Raw genomic sequence first — 23,109 nt, forward strand, 5'->3', positions numbered from 1 at the left:
TTGGCCTCCACAGACTCTCCAGCAGAAAGTTCCACAGACTCACCACTGTCTGGTTGAATAAATTCCTCCTCATCTCAATTCTACAGAGTCGTCCCTTGACTCTGAGGCTATCCCCTCGGATCCTAGTCTCTCCTCCTAGTGGAAACAACCTCTCCACGTCCACTCTATCCAGGCCTTTCAGTATCCTGAAAGTTTCAATCAGACCCAAACCCCTCACCCCATCCTTCTAAACTCCATTGAGTGTCGACTCAGAGTCTTCAACTGCTTCTCATATGCCGTGCCCTTCATCCCCAGGATCATTCTTATAAACCTCCTCAGGACCCTCTCCAACACCTGCACACCCTTCCTTAGATATGTGTCCCAAACTGCGCACAATATTCAAAATGCAATCTGACCAGAGCCTTATGCAACCTCAGCAGTACATCTCTGCTGTTGTATTCTAGCCGTCTTGAAATGAATGCTAATATTGTGTTTGCCTTCCTAACTGCCAACTGTACCTGCACGTTAACCTTAATAAAATCCTGAACCAGGACCCCCAAGTCTCTTTGTGCTTCAGATTTCCAAAGCAGTTTTAAAAATAGTATATGCCCGTATTCTTCCTACTAAAGTGCATTACCTCACGTTTTGCCACGTTGTATTCCATCTGCCTCTTCTTTTCCCACTCTCCAAGCCTGCCCAAGTCCTATGCAGCCCCACTGTTTCCTCAACACTACCTGCCCCATCACCTATCTTTCTGTAATCTACAAATTTAGCAACAATACCCTCATTTCCCTTGTCCAGATTGTTAATGTATAATGTGAATAGTTGTGGTCCTAACATTGACCCCAGTTGAACTTCACTAGTCATCAGCTGCCCATCCTGAAAAACACTTTATCCTTTATCCCTACTGTCTGCATTCTGCCAGTCAACAACCTTCTATCCATGCCAGTATCTCTCCCCTAACAACTTTCCTTATTTATTGTTCTTGAGGTACCTGTCTCCAGTGCATTTCATGAGAGCAACTCCAATTTTATATGTTCGGTTTGACCTCATTGGCATCCCAAATTTCCCATGCTGTGGAATTCCTTCCGAATATCTGTCCGTTCATAAGATGATTCTGAAAGCCAACCTTCTTGACCGTACTTTAGTTTGCACCTTTTTTCCTTTTGCCTTATGTTTATGAAGAAATGGATGTTTTTATGTATTAAAAGCAATATGTAAATGCAGTTCATTTCACAGGGGTACTCGATTTACAAACGTCTGACTTATGAGCACTAGCAGCAGAAATGAAATAATATCGAGAATAACCTAGAAGTAGTCTTCTCACCTGCTCTTTCTACTGAGAATATGTTGATAGAGAACAATAAAGAGAAAGTGATGTCTTTGTTTAAGAACTGCCTGTATGAAATACAACTCGCCTATGTCGTACAGAGTCTGATGAGTCACTGCTGTCAACGAAATATAATCAGGGAGTAGCTGGTTGTGCCCATTTAACTTGTTGCAATCAAAGACATCAGCGTACTACTCTTGCACTTTAAATAGTAGTGTAGTGCACTAAAATAAATTGCTGAAATCTACACAATGAAAGAAATTTATTCAAATACACTGACTTGAAATGTTGGATGGCTGAAGTAATATCATATCCATCACACTATTTAAGTAATCTTTTCATCATATAATAATCAAGCCCAAAAGGGGGCCACTTTGCCCATCTGGCATATGCTGGAACTGATTTTTTTTCCATCATGTATTTATCTAAGTTCTTTTTTTCAAGATATTAGCCTGGATTTGGTAGTTGGTGGCTAACTAGTAGCAATTAGTATTGATCTAGAGGGAAAACTTGCCACCCTTGCAATATGAACGTTAATTTTATTTTGGCACCAATTATTAAGCATCTCTAGCATTTGGTAACAGTGTTGTTATCAAGCAAACAGCACACAACCTCTTGAGGAATTATATCAAACCGCAAGGTAAGAAGTAACAAGCAGGATTTATCATTTTTTTTATATAGCTTTACAGAAAATGAAATAAAGATTGGGACATATACATGGGATTAAGGTAGAGGCAATGTATTCTTTGCAGTTTATCACTTGAAAAATCTATGGAATTTCTTTGGTCATGTGATGGCAAAATTCAGCATTACATAAATACCATGAGCTTTTTTTGGACTGACTTTAGAATGCTAAAACAAAAAAATTTCATTTCATTCAAGAAGATGTAAATGTTTAATGGGTTTTTACACTGAGCAGTATTGCATACAGTGCTTTTTAATTAGCTTCCATTAGTGAGGATTTCAGCATTGTGTCCTGTTGAAATCACTGACAGCAACATGAGATTTCTCTGTGTAACTCTGCATTTGGATGTCAAAAGTTGCTATTAGTTCTACAGAGTTATTATAGTGAAAGGTGAATATTATACTGTCACTACAAATGCAAAGTCCAGGACCCAACTAAATCTGCTACCACTTTCCTTCCAGGCGTGCATTTCACATCATCCCTTGCTTTGTCAATTTTGTGTTCCCATTTTGTAGCTAATTCATTACCTTACATCTGTTGTTTTACCAACTCTACTGCTATATTTCTCATTTTTTCTCTATGAAGGAAGACTTACCATCATATTTGCGCTATCAGTTCTCCCTTAGGCTTTTCTGTTTAAAGAAGGGCAGCACAATTTCTCTTGTCTGACCATGTAACTGAAGTCATCCCTGATACCACCCTAATGAGCTTTCTCTGTATTCTCTCTGAGATCTAGATATTGTTCTTAAACTGTGATATTCAGAGTTGGACCTAGCAGTCCAGCTGGGTCTTAAATGATACTTTGTAATACTGTACGCATTTTACCCTCTCTTTATAAAGCCAAGTATAGATTGTTAACAGCTTTCTCAACTTGTTCCTGCATATTGTACCATTTAGTTTACATTGCCTCTTCTCATTTTTCCCACAATATGAATGACATTTAGGTGAGTTTAACACATGTAAGATATGATTATAGACCATGCGACACTGGTCTTTATTTCAGAAACATTATGAATAATCACTGCATCAAACATGTAATTACACTTCTAATCATTACTTTTGAATTTATTCCATTAAGTTGCACTAATGAAGTAGTCATAGCTTTCATTTTCATTGCGTCTTTTTAATGCTATAATTGAAGTTGCCAAGGACTGCATGCAAGCTTCTGTTGCTGAGTGATACTTTGACTAATTCTAAATGCTGAACCATTTATTTACTTTTCCCTTTGGGTAACAACTGTTGCAATAAATGGTATTAGTGGCCACTCCAGACAGGCTTTGTCTTGTAACATTATCCTTTCAGTTTACTTTTATTTTTTTCTTCTTTCTACGGAGGAGAAGTTAATAAAATGTAGGCAAGGAAGGAAAGCCAGTCATAAAATAAAACCTTTTCAGGCCACCAGATTTTTTTTAAAGAATCTTCCTTTAAAATATGATTTTACAAAGCTGAAATATAATGTGGACTAATACTATAGTGCATCTGAACATTCTTACAGTCCTTTTTTTGGAAACAAATGTTGATAATGAATAATGTTTGTGTTTCATGCAGCCCTCCCCATTCAGAAGGAAAGGCTGTTTCTGGGACCTTGCCTCCAGTCAAGTCCAAGGCAAACTTTATTGAAGCAGACAAATATTTTCTCCCTTTCGAGTTGGCATGTCAGTCGAAATGTCCCCGCATAGTCAGCACATCTCTTGACTGTTTACAGGTTTGTATTGCTGTACTCGGGTGTGAAGTGTAAACAAGTTGTTTGGTTGTAAAGAAGCTGTAAATAATGGCTCGCAAAATGAAGTTTTTTATTTGCAAATTATATTGCAACATTTGAAGCAGTGTAGCTATCTTTCATTATTACCTATTAGAAATCACTGACGAGCCACAAGTGCTAATTTTAGTAGAAAGTGCCATTTTCAGGTATTATGTATGTTTATGAACAAATAATTAGCACTAAGTCTTTGTCTCTTTCTCTGAACCATTGTGTAGAAATTTAGTGTGAAATGGTCTCTCTCAGCACATTTTAATGCATCTTGGGTTTTTGTCCAGGAGATGCATGTAGTATTTGGACCTCATTGGCGTGATCATGCAGAATGTTGACTTGCATAAGATGTGTCAGTCCTGCACTTGTATCCCATCAAGATCATGGTTGTATGCTGTTTGCAATTTACCAATCCATGGCCTACTGGAGTTGCTTGTAGTTGGGGTATTTAATTACCCTAGTCAACTGAAATCCCTCAAAATGTGCGTCCTATAGTACAGAAGGAGGCAACTCAACAATACTGTGTGCTGCCTCTTTGAAAAAGCTAATCCCATTTCCCCATCTTTTTCCAGAATCCAGATTTTTATTTTCCCAAGCACATATCCAGTTTCCTTTTCTAAGTTAGTATTACATCTGCTTTCAACATCTTTTGACATATTCCAGATCATAACTAGCCACGTGAAATTAACTCTCATTTCTGCTGTGGTACTTTGCTAATTTATCTTAAAACAGTGTCCTCAGTAGCAACATGTGCTGAACATAGTGACATTGTTACCAATGAAACCTTTCAAAATCTTTAAGTTTTTAAAACATCTATTTAACCTTCTTTTAATTGCCTCTGCCTTAAAGAAAAGAATCCCAGTTTCTGTAATCTCTTCACAAAGCAGAAATTCTACATCCCTGGTACTGTTATAGTAAACATCCTCTGCATGTTTTTCAAAACCTTGATATCCTTCCTAAAATATGGTGGGTAGAATTGCACACAGTGCTCCCAGCTGAGGGGTAGCCAGTTTCATGCAACATGGAACTCGTATTTGCTGGGCTGAATATATATGCGTGTTGTATTATATGTTTTCAGTTGTAAACTTAGGATAACAATATGAAAAGAGAGGATACTTATAAAGAAAAATTGGCACTTCTGTGCGCTACCATATTCCCTGGCCAATATCTCTGTCTCAGGCTTGCTGTAGTGAAGCTCAGTGCAAGCTGGAAGAACAGCATCTCATTTTCCATTTGGGGATCTTTTATCTTATCTATCTATTTGTTGCTCTTGCTTTCCGCTCTCTCGCCTGCTCTTGGCTCCGTCACCACCCATCATCTACTCCCTAACCTTCCGCTCTCCCACCCTGCCAGCCTTTTATGGCTACAATCAGTTTTGAAGAAGGGTTACTGGACCCAAAATGTTAACTCTGCTTTCTCTCCATGGATGCTGCCAGATCTGCTGAGTTTCTCCAGCAATTTCTGTTTTTGCTTAAAAGACTGGCACTATAAGGTGTTGCCAGAATCTCTCAAGATGAAAGGGGTGAGGGTGGTAATTGTGGAGGGTCCCCACCATCATTTTAAATTTGGGACTGTTGCCAGAGGACTGCTCTATTTAACAGAAACAGAAAAGTTTGTCAATTACAACCTAACGTCAGTGGATGGAGAAAGCTTCATAAATAAAAACAATCCAGGAAATATGTAGTTCGAAAATCAAAGTCAGCACAAATTTTCTGAAGGCAACTTGTGTCTGACAAACTTGGTTGGGTGTGTTGATGAGATAATGGAGAGGATTGATGAATGTAATTTGGTTGATGTGTACAGGGACTTTCGAAAGGTGTTTACCAAAATAGCCCACTGTTGAGGTATAAACAAAATTGAAACTCGTGGACTTGTGGACTTGTTGGGCTGAAGGGCCTGTTTCCACATTGTAGGGATTCTGTGATTCTATGAAGGGACAGTGGCTGTATGGATAGAAAGCAGTGCAATAAATGAGGAGTACTGCTATTTTTGAAATATTAATGACCTAGACGTGGGAGATACTGCATAGCATTAGATATTGTTGATTAAACCAAGAAATTTAAGGAAGCTATGAGTAGACCTTAGAAGGGAATATATAGGTTGTTGAAATGGGGGAGACCCAACAAATGTAAACTATCAGGGCAAAGTCTAAAGTGTTTCATCTCCATAGGAACAATAAGGAGAGAGGCAGTATGGAATGAGCAATAGAACACTGAAGTGGGTACAAAGACACACATCTGTGAGTGTAAAATTCTTACAGTTGCAGGACAAATTTAGAAATATTGTTTTTAAAAAGCACAAATGGGATCATTGACTTTATTAATTAGTCTATATTGTACAGAATCAAGTCTATTTTGTTAAATATTTCTCAACGACAGTTTTGGCCTTGGCTGGAATGTTGTTTAATTTTGGACACCATATTACTGGAAAGATGTCAAGGCCTGAGAGAGGATGTGTAAGAGAGAATAGAAACAAAAGCAAAATTCTGCAGATACTGGAAATTTGCAATTAAAACAAAGTGTTGAAATTAGCAGCAAAAGAGGTTCAGATGTACTAAGGTAATAAATTTAGGACCTTTGACACTATGGCATGATATCAGGACAATTTCTTAAGTATCCTTAACAAATCAAGGCAATTAGTGTCCTAGTTCAGATTACTCTTCCCATTAATTGTAGTGGCAACAGACAGCTTGCAACACTTTCATGTTCTTTCTTTATCTCCCGTTTTTGTGGCTGTCAGTGCCTACATTAGGTCATCAGTCATCGTCATGACCCATGTTATGACACAAACGCAGTATCATTGATCTCTCAGCCAACCATCCATGTATGTAGTTTGGATAAATTTGAGCCATGTGAGCAATACTTCCTCACAGATGTAAATTAACCATTAATCTGCCAGGAGCTCATACAAAATAGGCAAAAAAAAAAGAAATTTGTAACACATGCAAATTGTGGAAAAGGTTTAAAAAAAGTACAATAAGGTTCACATTACCCCACAGCATGTTGGCAGCATCAGTCAAAAGGGAAACTGTTAATGCTTCAGGTTGATGACTTGCGAGAGATATGGTTCCTTTTGATAAGGCAATTGACCTGAAATATTTGCTCGGTTTCTCTTGCTGCATATGCTACCAGACCTCCTGAGTGTTTTCAACATTTAACGTTTCTACTTAATAGATAGTACTTGAGACAAGCAACATCAGTTTTACAAATATACTAGAGAACTTGGGTGTTTCCTTTGTGAAGTAAAAGATATTAATAGGTGATGTGGTCAGGGTTTTGAAAATGATGAAAGCTTTCCAAAGCATGAATAAATAGGAGCTGGATCCAGTGGAAAAATGGTTGCTGACAAAAGAACTCAATTAAGGTGAATATCAAGAGAGCTTATTATTCAATCTCCATTGAGACCAATAACCTTTAAAGCTGTGGTCTCCCAATATTTTTAAGCACAAGATCACTTTTTCAGTTTAAATACAACCTGGCATCTACCCTGAAAGAAAATATAAAAGTGAGTTTATTTTTAGTACTATTATTATTACTTCCCATTAGGAGGTACTGAGTCTCCTAGCTGGACCATTTACCTATTACTTTGTCTGCCCAAAGCTGTTATCTCTCTCTTTCACTGAGTTCCATCTCTACATATCGGCTACTCTCCCAACCCCAGCCCCCGCAACTTCAACATATATATCAACCTTTTCCTAGCTACAACAGTATTGAAGAAGGGTCACTGGACCCAAAACATTAAGTTTGCTTTCTCTCCACAGATGCTGCCAGACCTGCTAAGTTTTTCCAGCAATTTCTGCTTTTGTTTCACATTTCTAGCTAGAAATTTCTAGCACAGTGCTAGAAATGATCTTTTTTTTATTGCTCTGCCTTGGTCTGACTTTCAGCTCAACATCATTTTACGTAGAAATTATCTCCATGTCAACTCTGCAGCTTGTAAATCAAACATCAAATGTAAGTTGGTAGCCAACCTACAAATATCTACTTAAAGGACTGGATTTGAGACACATATGATTTGTTCCGTCGCAGCACATTTCTGAAATCTCTTGTTGAATTACTGTGATAACTTCTTCAGAAGTGTGCAGATGTTTTCTGGGTGGAACCATTTTTGCTTGTGTTTAATTCTTTTCTGAGTATTTTCTCCAGACTTGGGAGGTGTTGCTGCATTTTGTTACTTAGTTGGGAAGACTAGAGACAACAGTCTCAATTTAACTGCATTCACAAGGGGATCAGTGGTTATAGGGAGAAGGCAGAAGAGTAGGATTGAGAAAAATATCAGCCATGATCAAATGATGGAGCAGACACTGTGGGTCAAATGGCCTAATTCTGCTCCTGTATCTTATGGTCTTATAATCTAATGCAGTTCATCTGTGGGAGGCACTCATGGAGGAAAAATTAAACGGAAAGCTGTCATCGCCTTCTCACTCTTCGGTTGCAAATACCATTGAAAACATTCTATGAAGTTAACTTATCTCTGTAGCAAATGATCAGCTTTTTTTAAAAATAATGATTTGAATTCCCTATTATTTATTGAAAGTGATGTGTTAAGATTTCTTGTTTATAAACTTTTTCTGTAACCCAAGTAAAGAAAATCATTCGACTACACAGATTTCTACTTTTGTAGACAAGTTATACTTTTAAAATATGGAAATAAGCTGTTTCTTGTTACTTGCCATGTCTCTCCAGTACTTTACTGCCCTACTTTATGGTTCCTATAGCAAATAGTTCAGTTATTCCCAACTACCAATAAGTTGCTTCCCTGTTTTACTTTCCCGGCCGGGTAACTGCCAGTACCAGAACAGCCTCTCGTGTAAGGATTATCCTGTAGTTATTTTAGCCCGAGTTCCAATTTAGGGAGACCTTTCAGCCTCCTTTTAACTCCTTATGAATTCAGTCCGAATGTGAGCATCCACCTGTGTTCTACATGATGAATGTTTGAGTCAGTATTTACTCTGCTCAAGTTGTAGATCTGGCTGCTTGTGTCCATAATTCTCAGTTGGATACAGACAAGGTAAGCCAAAACTGCAACTGATGTCTATCTCTGCTGTTCCTGTGTTTAAAGGCAGCCTATACTCTGATCCTAATGCCTACCTATGCCATTTTCTTCGTGGCCACACAAAGCATGTTAGTTTTGCAGCGATGTTGATCAGTTTTACTCAATGCTAACTCCCATTCACCCGAGAAGTAAAGGGTCTGCAGCATAGCTACTAATGGTTTATGGTCCAAAACACACTTCTGAACTGAAGACTCAGGATATACTTGCCTTTCTCCCCAAAGAACTTTCACCTTCCTGTCAATAAGAGAAAAAGGCTCGAACCTCCCTCTGATCTGTAATGAAAGGCCAGGTTCAAGTCATGCCTTCTCCAGAGTGTGTCTGGAAAGGTTTTGGAGCCTTGTGGAACAGCGGCAGTGTCCATATCTCTGAGCTAGGAGGCCTAGTTTCAATTCCACCTGTGCCGCAGGTGTGTAGTAACATCTCTGAACAAGTTGATTAAAAATACTTAAACCATCCTTGTCTGCTGACAGGCAAACTCTTGCATAGGTCAGATCATAACAGCTAGGAGCAGGAGTAGGCCATCCGGCCCTTCGAGCCTGCTCCGCCATTCAATAAGATCATGGCTGATCTTTTCGTGGACTCAGATCCACTTACCCACGTTCTCACCGTATCCCTTAATTCCTTTATTGTTCAAAAAAAATCTACCTTATCTTTAAAAACGTTTACTGAGGTAGCATCAACTACTTCACTGGGCAAAGAATTCCATGGATTAACAACTCTCTTGGTGAAGAAGTTCCTTCTCAATTCAGTCCTAAATCTGCTCCCTCTAATCTCGAGGCTGTGCCCTCTTGTCCTAGCTTCACCTGCCAGTGGAAACATCCTCTCTGCTTCTATCTTATCTATTCCCTTCATAATTTTATATGTTTCTATAAGATCCCCCCTCAGTCTTCTGAATTCCAATGAATATAATCCCAATCTACTCAGTCTCTCCTCATAAACCAACCCCCTCAACTCCGGAATCCAGATGACTCCTTTCATCCACCCAAAATTCATACCTTTGAAATATGGTAATCCTTTAAACCAAAATATACTATTGTAAATAATATATCTTAAACCTCATAATTCTAAAAGTGATTTTCTAACTAACGCAGTGCATTTTGTGATCATTACAGTAACCAAAGGTACTTACTATAGGGGCTGTATATTTGTTGAAATCTGTGAGATACTGAAAAATGTGATTTGATCTAATGCTAGTTTGTCTTTACCTTCTTTCATGCAGAAATTAATTGCTTATGGTCATCTCACTGGCAATGCCCCAGACAATACAATACCTGGCAAGAAATTAATTGATAGAATCATAGAGACAATATGTGGCTGTTTTCAAGGCCCTCAAACAGATGAAGGTGTTCAGCTACAGATAATTAAGGTAATGTTTTCATATTTGAACCTCCTCGAACATTTAGGTGTACTTTTATGAATGTTTTCTGCATTAATACAGAGGATTGCTCATGTGCTTTAATTTGTAACTGCTTGGATATAATTTAGTAAACTCATTCAAGAAGTTGAATCGAGTATTAAGGTGGTTTATAAACAAATAAAATTAGTTCACCTAAAAATTGAGAATGTTGTCTCTAATCAGGTGGGACAAACACTTCTTTATTACAAGTTAATTTGAAAATCCCCCCCCCACCCCCCCAAATTGTTAATTAAATGTCAACAGGGTGTTTTCAATGTCTTTCCGACTAGTTGTATCCGAGATAAGTGAAAAATCCAGTTCATAATTATTTTTACAGAGGCATTCAAGAGTTAACTTTTCTGATTTCATGGATAATCTGACACTGATTCTAGTCCCCAGATTTACTCCGCACAATCTGCAAATGAAACACTAAACAGTCTATCCTTAGAGAAAATGTAGCAAATTTGCAAATGGAACATAATCACATGACAGGCTCAAAAAAAATTAAGTTATTGATATTGAAAAATGCAAGCATTTTTTGGTATTATTGATCATTTCTTCAGAAAACCTGCTTCAGATTCATGCAACCTATTTCTACCTGCTCCAGAACCTCCTGATGCTGAGTCTAAAAATATTTAACTGTCATTATGGCCAGGTAATATTTGTTTAAAATTCTAATGTGGAATATTTTAAATATTAGAGTCACAGAATCATACAGCATGGAAACAGACCCTTCAGTCTAACTTGTCCACACCGACCAGAAGCCCCAATTTGATCTAGTCCCATTTTCCAGCATTTGGCCCATATCTTTCTAGACCCTTCCTGCTCATATACCCTTCCTGCTCATATACCCATCCAGATGCCTTTTTAATGTAATTGTATCCACTTCAACCAGTTCCTCCGGCAGCTCGTTCCATACGTGCACCATCCTCTGCGTGGAAACAGTTATCCCTTTTTTAAGTCCCTTTTAAATTTTCTCCTCTCACCTTGAACCTATGTCCTCTAGCTTTGTGCACCCCCCCACCCCAGGAAAAAAGACCTAGGCTATTCACCCTATCCAGGCACCTCATGATGTGTGCAGTTGTGGTCTCCTTTTCTGAGGAAGCATGCTCTTACTGTCAAGGGAGTGCAGCAAAGGTTTACCAGCCTGATTCTGGGAATAGCAGGTCTGACGTTTGAGTAGCGTTTGACTGGGTTAGGATTGGAGCTCAGACAAATGAGGGGGGATCTCATAGAGACTTATAAAATTCTAACAGGACTAGACAGGGTAGATGCAGGGAGGATGTACCCGATGGTGGGTGTGTCAAGAACCAGGGGTCACAGTCTGAAGATTCGGTGTAGACGATTTAGAACAGAGACGAGGAGCCATTTCTTCACCCAAAGAGAGGTGAGCCTGTGGAATTCATTACCACAGGAAGTAGTTGATGCCAAAACATTGAATGTGACTAGATATAGCACTTGGGGCGAATGGGATCAAAGGTTATGGGAAGAAAGCAGGATTAGGCTATTGAGTTGGATGAGCAGCCATGATTGTGATGAATCATGGAAAAGGATTGAAGGGCCGAATGGCCACATCCTGCTCCTATCTTCTATGTTTCTATGTCACCTCTCAGCCTCCGATGCTCCTGAAGAAAAAAAACTCCAGCCTATTCAGCCTCCCTATAGTTCAAACCCTCCGACCCTGGCAACATCCTTGTCAATCTTTTCTGCACCTGCTCAAGTGTCACAACATTCTTCCTATAGAAGAGTGACCAGAATTGTACACAGTATTCTAAAAGTGGCCACACTATCCTGCAAAGTGGCATCCCAACTACTATACTCAATGTTCTGATTAATGAAGGCAAGCATGCCAAACACTGCCTTCACCACCTTGTCTACCTATGACTCCACTTTCAAGGAATTATGCACTTGCACCCAACCTCTCTTTGTTTGGCAACACTCCCCAGTGCTGCTGTACCATTTACTGTATAGGTCCTGCCCTCGTTTGTCTTACTAAAATGCAACACCTCACATTTATCTAAGTTAAACTCCATCTGCCAGTCCTCGACCCATTGGCCTGACTGATCAAGGTCCTGTTGTACACTGAGATAATCATCTTCACTGTCCACTACATCACCATATTCAGTGTCATCTGCAAGCTTACTAACTATAACTCCTATATTCACATCCAAATCATTTACATAAATGATGAAAAGCAGTGGACGCAGTTTGCTGCTGGTCGCAGGCCTCCAGTCAAAAAAGGAGCTCTCTCCCACCATTGTCTGTCTCCTACCTTTCAGCTAGTATTGTATCCACTTGGCTAGCTCCCCTGGATCTCATGTGATCTAACCTTACTAACCAGTCTACCATGCAGAACCTTGTGAAATACTTTGCTGAAGTCCATATAGACAATGTTGACCACTATGCCGTCATCAATCTTCTTTGTCACCTCTTCAAAAAAACTCAATCAAGTGCTTGCCTTTCCAAATGCATTCTTTGCTTCATGTAAATTTTGCTTTGTTTGCAGCTGTTACCAAACTATAAAAGATTCTCCAATCTTCCATGAATCCAAGAAATTTTGAAAATTTAAAACCAAGCTTAATCTATCTCCGTAGCCACTTCTTTTAAAACTCTAGGCTGAAGTCCACCAGGACTCGGACTCATCAGCCTCTAGCTCCAAAAATTGGTCAATACCACTTGCCTGAAATTGTAATTTTCATTAGGTCCTCCCTCCCTTCCTTTTCTTGAATTGCAGTTATTACTGGAATGTTGCTTGTATCCTCTATAGTAAAGACTGATGTAAACATGAATTACAATCACTGGGTCTTTCAGCAAGATCTCCAGTAAGTCAGTTTCAAGATGTCTTGCCTTGCTACCAGGAAACCAACATATAATGGCAGGATCTTGGTCCTCCTAAGAATGTTTTTTCTGCCTCTGAATCCCCAACAAGTAGCAAGTTACACTTCACATCCTCCTCCTCATCCTGTCATTGAACAGTCTCCTGTCACAAGGTGCCGTGGTCGACATTTGACTATTATTTCAGCTCTCACTCTCCATGTTGACACAGAGAACATGTGCCTGCCCTATTGAATAAGATCAGAATCCCCATTCACTGTTTCACTTAGGTGACCCTTACTTTGAACACTCTCACGAACTCTAACCTTGTTTTGAACCTGTTCTTCTGTACAAGGCATAGCAAAGGTTTGCAGCGAGCTGTCCAGGCATATAACGTGTCCTGCTACATCTTTGTCAAGATAATTTGCATTATTTTTATTTGGTTTTCTGTTTGCTAAAAGCTTTCTTTCCCTTTTAACAGAGTAACTTACACTCAGCATGAAACACTGGACAAAAATTTCCAGCATCCAGTGGATTCAAAAATAACTGAGTCACTTTTGCTGTTGCATGTACTTTGTAAAAAGCTGTTTATTGATGGTTCAAAAGGCCACTTTCTTGAACTTTTGAATGTGGCAGCATGATCAACTAGAAAGCACCATTGTGGAACATGCATTTAGTAGCAAATTGTGGAATGGAATCCCTAATTTTTCTTCTTGGAAGCCCTTTGATTAAACAGTATATGTGCACTGATTTTAGCTTTATTTCTTCACATCATGGTGTCCAGACATCAATTCTTCAAAGATAAGAAAAATGTGAAAGAATACATAGTTCTTAAATGCCCATTTTTCCATGAAATTGATTGCAAATTAAACCTGGTGGAAGTGTTGGGCATTTCCAGCTGTTGTGAACAAATGGTGTGAGAGAGAGAGAGGTTAAAATGGGAATGTAATTTTCACTATGTGCTTTAATAAACAGACACAAACTTTACAAAAAGCAGAGGTCTGCAGCTGAAGCCACTAAGCAAGCATTATAGTTAATAGGAATAGGTTTTCTGGTGTCATTCGGGAGATTATTATTGAGATGTGTTGACCCTGATGCATATTGAAGCTGGAATTGGCTAAGCTGATACCACGGCAAATTTAATGGAAAAATCCCTAAGTATAATGTCAATGTCGGCTTTATCCAGAACAACAAAGCCCCCATGTGAGGAGGAAATTTAGAGTGTTAAGAGTAAGGTAAATAAATTGAGCCTTGTAGAAAAAGCAAATTTATTTGAATGTGAAATTTGAATGTTCATGTAGATTAGAGACATCAGATGAACTCAAGTGAAGAAGATAATAAATTTCTTTGTGTTCAAGCTAGTTTTGTGTTGCCAAAACCTGCAAGTTTCATAGATTTCAGAATGAGCCAGCTTAGTTAATCTAATAGGAAAGGAGTCCTTTATTGTACAGTGATTGTAATGCTGTTTTATTCAATGTTAGGTTTGAAAGGAGAAACTTAACAGTCTGATTCTTTATTTTGATTGGCAGATTTAACAGGAAGATGCAGAGATGACAGCAAACTGATCAAAATTGTTATTGAGTGAAATTATTGATGAACAGTGGAAGTGTTCAAAAAACAATTAGTGTAATATGGGACAAGTATGTGCACCAAAGAGCAAAGAATTCTACTTAAATATAGTAGCCATGGTTAACAGAAGAGGTAGGGACATAATAAATCTAGAACAAAGAGCATAAAAACCACTAAAAACAATCTAAGGGCCAACAGAATATATGAAGAACAGAAAAAAAGTATGTCTGAAGAGAGCAAGGGCTCCCAAAAAGGAATGTGAAAAGGGAGTTAGGTTGCACCTCAGCAAGCAGGAAGGAATTCTTTATAAGGAATAATCTCTGGATTGCTCCTGTAACCATATTCAAATAAGAATAAAAATAGAGAGATAAAGTAGATGTATGTAAGTCAGGAGACATAATGCAAGAAGGGGATGTTTTGAACTCTTGGGACATTTTGAGATCATTTTTGTGGGAAATCACACTTGCGTAGGCTGCATAATTTGGACCTAATCAGCCAGGATTTCCTTATGGAGTGACTTATTCGTACTTTTTGGACCCCATTTAGAGTACAGTGTATAATTCTGGTTTCCAGAATTTAGAATATATTGACTTTAGAAGGGGTGATTTGTTTCATATTTGTAAGATCTAGAAGATAATTGATGGAGTAAATAGGAATTTGAAACTGCCGATGGGGATGTTGTGGACAAGTGGACATGCCATAAAACCTAGTTCGTCCACTTATGACATAAGTTTAGATAACACTAATTCATACAAACAGCATTAGAAGTTGTGGAATTCCCTACAAAACATAGGAGATGCTGATTGGATTATGGCTTTTAAATCTAAGATGGGTAGGTTTTTTTTTACAGGAGAAAAAACTCCATGACCAAGGCACTGTAAGTGGGTGAAGTTGAGCTTGTAAGTCAATGATCTCATTGCATGATAGCAAAAGAAACTGAATAGTCTGCCTCCGTTCTTATGAAACAGTAGGGTTTTATGGCAATAGAAAAAAAACACACACAATTCTTGCATTTGAATAATTATTAAAAACCACATGGGAAGGGGTATAGATCAAATTAAAAAGCAAATAACAAGCATGCAAGAGTTTTGTGGGAGAGGCAGTTGCATCTTAAACAAGTTTCCTCAAATGTAGTGGTATATCAATATGGCTTATACTTTTCAGAGATGTAATGACTTCGTCTTGAGTCAGCTGTTAGATATTACTGAATAGCTTAAGAGTTTACTGAGTTCTAGTACAGTAGGTCCCTGACTGCTTGCAAAATATCAATGAGTTTTCTCATTTATTTACTGAGTATAATTTATATCCTTGGAATAATCTAAAATGTTTTGTCAAGAATAAAATGTATGTAAGATTTTATGATGTTTAACATTTCCATTTAATTTAGTTTTTGTCAGTTAATTCTACTATAGTGTACTTGTAAATAAGGGGAACATCTTCCAACAATAACTGGAAGTGCCATGAACTAGAAGGTACGGCAGCTTCAATAAAGAATAAAGATGCAAGCAGATTTCAGTATGTTTCTGGCACCTTTTTGTTTTTATGTCAGTATATGTTCTGTGTTTAATTTAATTTTCTGCAATTTGATTATTTTTTAAAAATACATTTAATATGGTCAGTATATTGCGCTGGTTGAAAGTGTATTGAAATATACTGTAGGGGAGACACGCCATGTGAACTGTAAAAGATGAAAATGTGCTGTTTTTGTGTATTGCTGGTTCCTGGATCCCAATGAACGCCCAAAACCCCAGATTGGATATTTCTAAAACCTGATAATAAAGGAAAATCTCGAATATCCAGTTAAATGGTAATGACCATTCAGTAATTCGTGAAAGTTTCTTCTTAAACCTTGAAAAAAAAATTAAGGCATAGCTATGAGAACATTCTGTTGGACATGCAGATATTAGGCATTGTTTTCTCTTTGGCTTTAATTAAATAATGTATCAGTATCTGTTTGCAGCAGATTTAATTTTGTTTTGGGCCCAGAAGAATAGCAATGAGATGTGGCTACCTTGTATTAGGTACTTAGGAAACAATATAATTCATCCAACTGTTGTGCCTATAAGTGTGTGCCCTCTGTATATTCTTAAATTACAAAATACCTGCATTTAACAGCTGCCTAAAAATGCATACAATTGCAACAGTTATAGTAAAGTGAACTGAGTGTAACTATACTCAACATCAAGGCAACACTCAATTGAGTGTGGCATCAAGAAGTCCCAACAAAGTTCAAATTAACGTGAATTAGGGAAGCTCCCCACTGATTGGGATCATGCCTATCACCTCAGAAGATGATTATGGTTGCTGGAGATTGATCATCTTTGCCCTAGGGCATTGCTTCTGTTTCTGGAGTAGTGTCCTAAATCCAACCATATTTAGTCTCAGAGATAGTAGGAACTGCCGATGCTGGAGAATCTGAGATAACAAGGTGTAGAGCTGGATGAAAACAGCAGGCCAAGCAGCATCAGAGGAGCAGGAAAGCTGACGTTTTGGGTCTGGACCCTTCTGGATTTATATTTAGTCTGGATAATATTTAGTCTCAATTATTTTCCCTCTATCATGAGGTTAGGATTGGGAATATTCATTGATTGTACAGACCCACTTTCTATTTGCAACTGTCGAAATGAAACAGTTCAAGTCTGCATAAAAGAAGGCCAGGAAAACATTATGATTTAGGCTGACAACTTGCAAGTAGCATTCACTCTACACAAGTGCCAGGCAATGACTGTTTCCAAATTGGGAACATTTAATAGTTGCCTGTTGACAATGCATGGCAATACATTGCTGAATACACTACCATCACTATCTGGGGTTATCATTGCCCAGAGACTGAACTGGATCAATCACCCTGTTTCTACAAGAGCAGGTCAGGTGGCAATTCTGCAGCGATACCCCAAAGCCACGTGATACCCAAAGACTGTCGTCCTCCTACAGGGCACAAGTTAGGACTGTGATGGAATATACTCTGTTTTGAGAAATTCAATTGCACTGAAATTACTGGCAATCTTGCATAGCCATGTGACCTTTACCTTTACTGTCAGTGTCTTTGTGTGCTATGCTTGGTAGCCACTGCATGCATCATTTAAAAAGTGGTGTTATTAGGAATAATACTGAAAATATGTGGATTTTCAGAACGGTTAAGACCCGGCCACTGAAAGAAACAACAAGGAAGAATTGTAAAGAAAAATGCAGTCTGGAACTTTGAATTACTGGTTGAGTCAAAATGGTTATTAGGCTTTACTGTCTACTGGTGTGGAAAGGAAAGGAGATGTGAGACAATATTGGATTTTTTTTTCATTTTCAGTGGTGAAACAATGAAGTAGCTACAGAACTAATTAAAGAATTTGAGCAAATAAGTATGGTAATTCTGTCTGTGATGAGGAAAAAGTATTACAAGCTGCATTACAGTCTAAATCTAACTGAGGAATGGAAAGATGAGACATGAAATTTTGAAAGCTGTGTAAACACACTTTGAACCTCATTATTGTAACTTTTATGGTATGAGTTTAACAACGGAGTTTAGAAGGAGACTTGCTCAGAATATGACTACATTGATAAATCTGTCTGAATTCAGAGAGTTTAGATGATTGGGATAGCCTTGAGCATTAGATATGCTAGAGAATATCTGATTATTGAGGAAGAATTACTCTCAAGAAAGCTGTTGACATGTGCAGAGCTGATGTAGTCAGTGAAGAGCATACTAATGGGAGAATAAAGTTTTGCTTTCTGCAGAGACATATCCCAAATTGAATGAAAGCAACATTTTGGAAAAAAGGAAAGAAATATCTGTTGAAAAACTAGCAGAAAGACAAAGGCCAGAAGGCTGGATATAAATATTGCAGAAGACTTTTCACAAAAGAAAGGAAAGCAAGTCCTGAGTAGGAAAAGCAGTATTTTAACTACAGGAAACTCAATTACTTGCACACAAGTGCAAACAAGCCTATAAAGATGGCTGCTGGAGAGAGATTAGCTAGTGATTCTGATGAATCACTTTGTACCATTTTTAACTGGTTAGCATTGTTGTGCTTGAAGATGATAAATGGTTTGTTTCTCTAAAAACAATGTCCACAGAACAAGAGCAGCAAGTGAATCTGAAGTGTCAAAGAGATCTTTGCTTCATGCAGCATCATGAGCTTTGTAAATCTGTTAACTCACTCAAGATGGTGTCCTCAGAATTATAGTTCAGGGTATATGATAGAACAATATTTGATTTATTGTTGCATGTGTTTTGTTACAAAGTACAGTGAAGAATGTTGTATAGTGTAGTCACTCTCCGGTGCCATATTAAAACACAAAAATAATCCAAAACATAGAATATAAAGACAGAAAAATGAAGAAATAAATAAAAAATGTTCAACTTTACAGTCCTTCTTGGTAAGTGCTCTGCCATGGGCCTGTTGGCCAGGCACAAGTCCCCTTCACTGTACCGCCACATCGGCAACAAAAGTTGCCACTCTTCAGCGCCATCACCTGCACTGATGCCCACGTCACTGATTCCTTGTCGAGTCCAATGCAGATGCCAGTGATGCCACTGGGTACCGCACCAGCTCAAACTCGACATCAACCCTGCAGAGACATTAAATCCAACAGAAAAATGTCTTGCTCAGCCCTAGCATACTAATCAATATGCTGCAGGAAATGGTGATGAAAGAATGGCCTGAAAGCATCAAGGTCGCTCCTGTAGTCACAGGACCAAATTGGACTGAGAAAGATAAATTGAAAGCCCAAAATGGCATATTATACAAAGAAAATCCTTATCTCTCTGGAGATGAGGAGAGAGGCTTAAGTGCATTCACGCAAGTCATCTAAGAATTTAGCCAAGTCTCGGGAAGAAAAGAGAATTGCTCTTATTGGCCAAAAGTGCAATAAGATTAAGTACAACATCAGCTAATGAAGTGCTTGCGAAGAATATCAAGTTGAGCAGCTGCTTTTGACACATGACATACCAGACAAATCATGGATAATTCTTTTGAGTAGACCTCTTCGTGCTTGCAGGAACAGGTATCTTATTGCCATTGACTGTTATCCTGGCTATTGTCGGGGGGATAGACCAGTTGACTTCAGAGACTGTTGGCGCGATTATAGATGTTGACGCATTCCTGACATTGTCATGAACAACAATGGCTCTTAATTCAAGAGTGAAGAATTCAGCTGCTTTGTAAAGTATTGGGAAATTCAGTACCATATGAATTATTTCCCCTTTCACAGTCAATTGAAAAGGCTGTGCCAGCTGTAAAAATCACCAAAAGGATCATACAGAAATCATCACGTCCAGCATAAACTTGTACAAGGCATTTCATGAGTAGAGAAAACCATCTACCGAAGGCTTAAAAAGCAGTCTTTGGACTGGATTAATGTAATGCCCCTCCAACAATGAAAAAAGACTATTGAACCCAGAAGTAGTAATAGGTATGAGTAACAAAATCAAGGTGAAGCAACAGAAAACCCAATTACATAAAACTGCTGAATCATTGCCAGAACAAAGCCTAAGCTTTGGGAACAAAATCAAAGTTGCTGGAAAAGTTCAGCATGTCTGGCAGCATCTGTGAAGGAACAAACAGAGTTAACGTTTTGGGTCTGGTGACCCTTCCTCAGACTGAAGCTTTGGGAAGCCTGGTCAGAACGTGACATTCAGTGCTTTCAACAAGTGTTGGCTTACGTGGCAACTTGGCAGCTGTGTTGAGCAGTTCTCCCTACAATGGTATGCAGTGAATATGTCGATGCAACTGTAGGTCTATAGGGATAACCAGAGTAGCTGTTTCTTCACTGTCAGCTGTGGATCAGAAAAAGTGATCTCAGCACCTGCACAAAGTACAGAACATCCATCATTCATAAAGAAGTCCACTGTTTCCCAGCAATGGCAATGGATCAGCAACAGATTGCGAACAACACTCCCAGCGAAGAGGCATCATCCTTTGTACAAGCAGACACCAGAGAAACATCCAGTGACAATTTACACTCATACACTTTCTTATTGGCATGATTTAAAGACAATGTATGCAATGCATATGCAGAAACTGATGAAAGTGGATTTGACTAGAAGTAACATTGTGTTATTGCATGATAAATCTCTTTATGACCATATAATGGGTAACTTGCAAGTGCAACTGGTGGTCCACACACTTTTTTGGTTTATTTTTTGTGAAGAGGATGTTTGGAGATGCAAAAGTGTACATTGTATACTGATTACATTCTGTAGTCACATGACCTCTATGCCTGCAGTTTATATCTTTGCGTTCAGTGTGTAGCTGCAATTACACATATGACTTGAAACACTATCCCCTTGCTTGGATGAGTGCATTTCCAAGAAGACTGAAGATGTTCAGCACCATCCAAGATAAAACAACTCACTTGATCAAACCATCCAACATCTAAAATATGTCCGCTGCCCACAACTGGGACACAGCGTCATCAGCATCCCTCATTTACGAAATATGTTGCAGCAACTTGCCAAGCCTCCTTTGACAGCATGTTCCAAACCTACAACCTCTATCTCCTGGAATAATAATAATTACAATGTAGGCTTCAACACACCACAACTACAAATTCTGCTGAAGTCGCACATGATCTTGACTTGCAACTATGTTGCGATTGCTTTATTGCTGGGTCAAAAACCTGAAACATTCTTCCTAATAGAATTGTGGGACTATCAGACCACAGACCACAATTGCTGCAAAAGGAGACTCCAATCCACTTTCTAGAGTGGAATTAGAGATAGGGTGACAATTCTCTCCTTGCCAACAAAGCTCTCATCCCATGAGAGAAAAAAAAAGTTTACACAATTTTGGGGTGAAAAAAGAGTGAAGAGTTTGGATAAAATAAGCTTGATCCCCTGTTTTCTTTTTACTGTGCATTCTTGTGTTTTTGTTATCTGTCCATAGAATGTGGTTATCACTGGCAAGGTCAATAGTTATATTTGTTTCTGGAAAACGGTGGTGAGCTGCTGCCTTGAACCGCTGCTGTCCAAAAAAAGGTAAAGTTGCTATAAACTCAAAGGACCATAACAGCTGCTCTCATTTGAGAGACGACTGGTGGGGAGTTTAACCCGAGGGTCACCATGCCTCAGGTGAGGGGTGAGGTTGAGAAGACAGAACCTTCATGGTAACCTCAGCCAGAGCAGAAATGAATCTCTGCTGTTGGTGTCACTCTGCATCTCAAATCAGCCGACCAGCCAACTGAGCTAACCAGCTGGTGTAGGTATGACCCCATAGTATTGTTAGGAAGAGCGTTCCAAGAATTTGTCCAAACACAATGAAGGAATAGAATTGTTTGGTTTGGAGGGAACAATGTGTAAGCTGCCCTTGTTTTTCTAGGTGCCGTTGAATGAGCCTTGGTGAGTTGCTGCAAATGGTAGATGGTACGGATTAGGTCTAATGAATGTTCATAGGGAGAGTTCATTGTTTAAGGCTGTGGTTATGGTACTGATAGGGCAGACTGCATTTCCCTAGATGGTATTAAGCTTTAGTGTTGTTGGAGCTGCAGTCTTCTAGGCAAGTGGAGAATATTTGTCACACTTATAGTTTCTAGATCATTCAACATGATCATGGTGATCATCGAACTCAATACCCCTGTTCCCACTTTTTACCCAACCTTTCTGTTCCCTTCAGCCTTAAGGAGGAGTTAGGTGTAGTTCTTGAAGACATTCAATGTTTTGGCATCAACAGCTTTCTGTGACAGAGAATTCCACAGGCACACCACAGTCTGGGTGAAAAAAAATTCTTTTTTGTTCTGTAACCACAGTATGGCTGCCTGAGCTGAGTTTCTGGTCAATGGCGGTTCCCAGGATATTAATGCCACTGAATGTCTGTAGGAAATTATTTTTCTCTTAAGGGTGTAAATGTTACTGGTCATTTGTAAGTTTAAACTTGCATATTGTCTAGGTCTTGCTGCATCCAGGTAAGGACTGTTTCATGAAAATACCATTTGCGATTTAAATACTTATCAAAGGAGCTTGCGGAATTGTTTATTTTATTGTTTACTCCACTCTTTTTATAGGCCTTATTAACTGCAGTAACGTCTCAACATATAGAAATACACGAAGGAACTGTGTTACAGGCTGTTAGAACATGCTACAATATTTACCTGGCTAGCAAAAACTTAATAAACCAAACTACAGCCAAGGCAACACTAACTCAGATGTTGAATGTTATATTTGCACGAATGGAAAACCAAGCAGTGAGTATTGAATTTAAAGTTGATTAAGAGTTTTAAAAGAAACTCTGATATGAAAAATAACAAAATAACTGATCAGTGAAATGTATCAGAAAATGTAGATATTAAAAGTTATCTATGTGCGAGGGCTTCTTTGTTTGTAATTATAGAATTATGTACATTAGTTTATTTCTGTGATTGTGGAGTTTGAGAATAAATTTGTTAGTGACACTAAATATGTGACAAAGGTTTGCACATATGCCATTACAATGTAAGAGATGGATTGATTAAATTTAAAGTTACTGTAGAAATTATTTTTTCATTTAATTTTATTGCATTAGCGTCTTAGTAAAGTCACAAAGGATATTCTGTGCGATTAT

At 38.5% G+C, this 23,109-nt stretch overlaps 1 protein-coding gene across 1 annotated transcript; it reads left to right on the top strand.

Annotated features, from left to right (window-relative positions):
* Positions 1–3,542: 3,542 nt before the first annotated feature.
* LOC109918186 (brefeldin A-inhibited guanine nucleotide-exchange protein 1-like) lies at positions 3,543–22,753 on the top strand (the record flags this gene model as incomplete). Its single annotated transcript, XM_048592504.1, has 3 exons — positions 3,543–3,699; positions 10,019–10,165; positions 22,574–22,753. Coding segments are annotated over 3 exons (484 nt in total), but the record flags the coding sequence as incomplete, so codon positions are not given.
* Between the last annotated feature and the right edge of the window lie 356 nt (positions 22,754–23,109).

Source organism: Rhincodon typus, unplaced genomic scaffold (assembly GCF_021869965.1).
Source record: "Rhincodon typus isolate 14 unplaced genomic scaffold, sRhiTyp1.1 hic_rhity00001353, whole genome shotgun sequence".
Taxonomy (NCBI): domain Eukaryota; kingdom Metazoa; phylum Chordata; class Chondrichthyes; order Orectolobiformes; family Rhincodontidae; genus Rhincodon; species Rhincodon typus.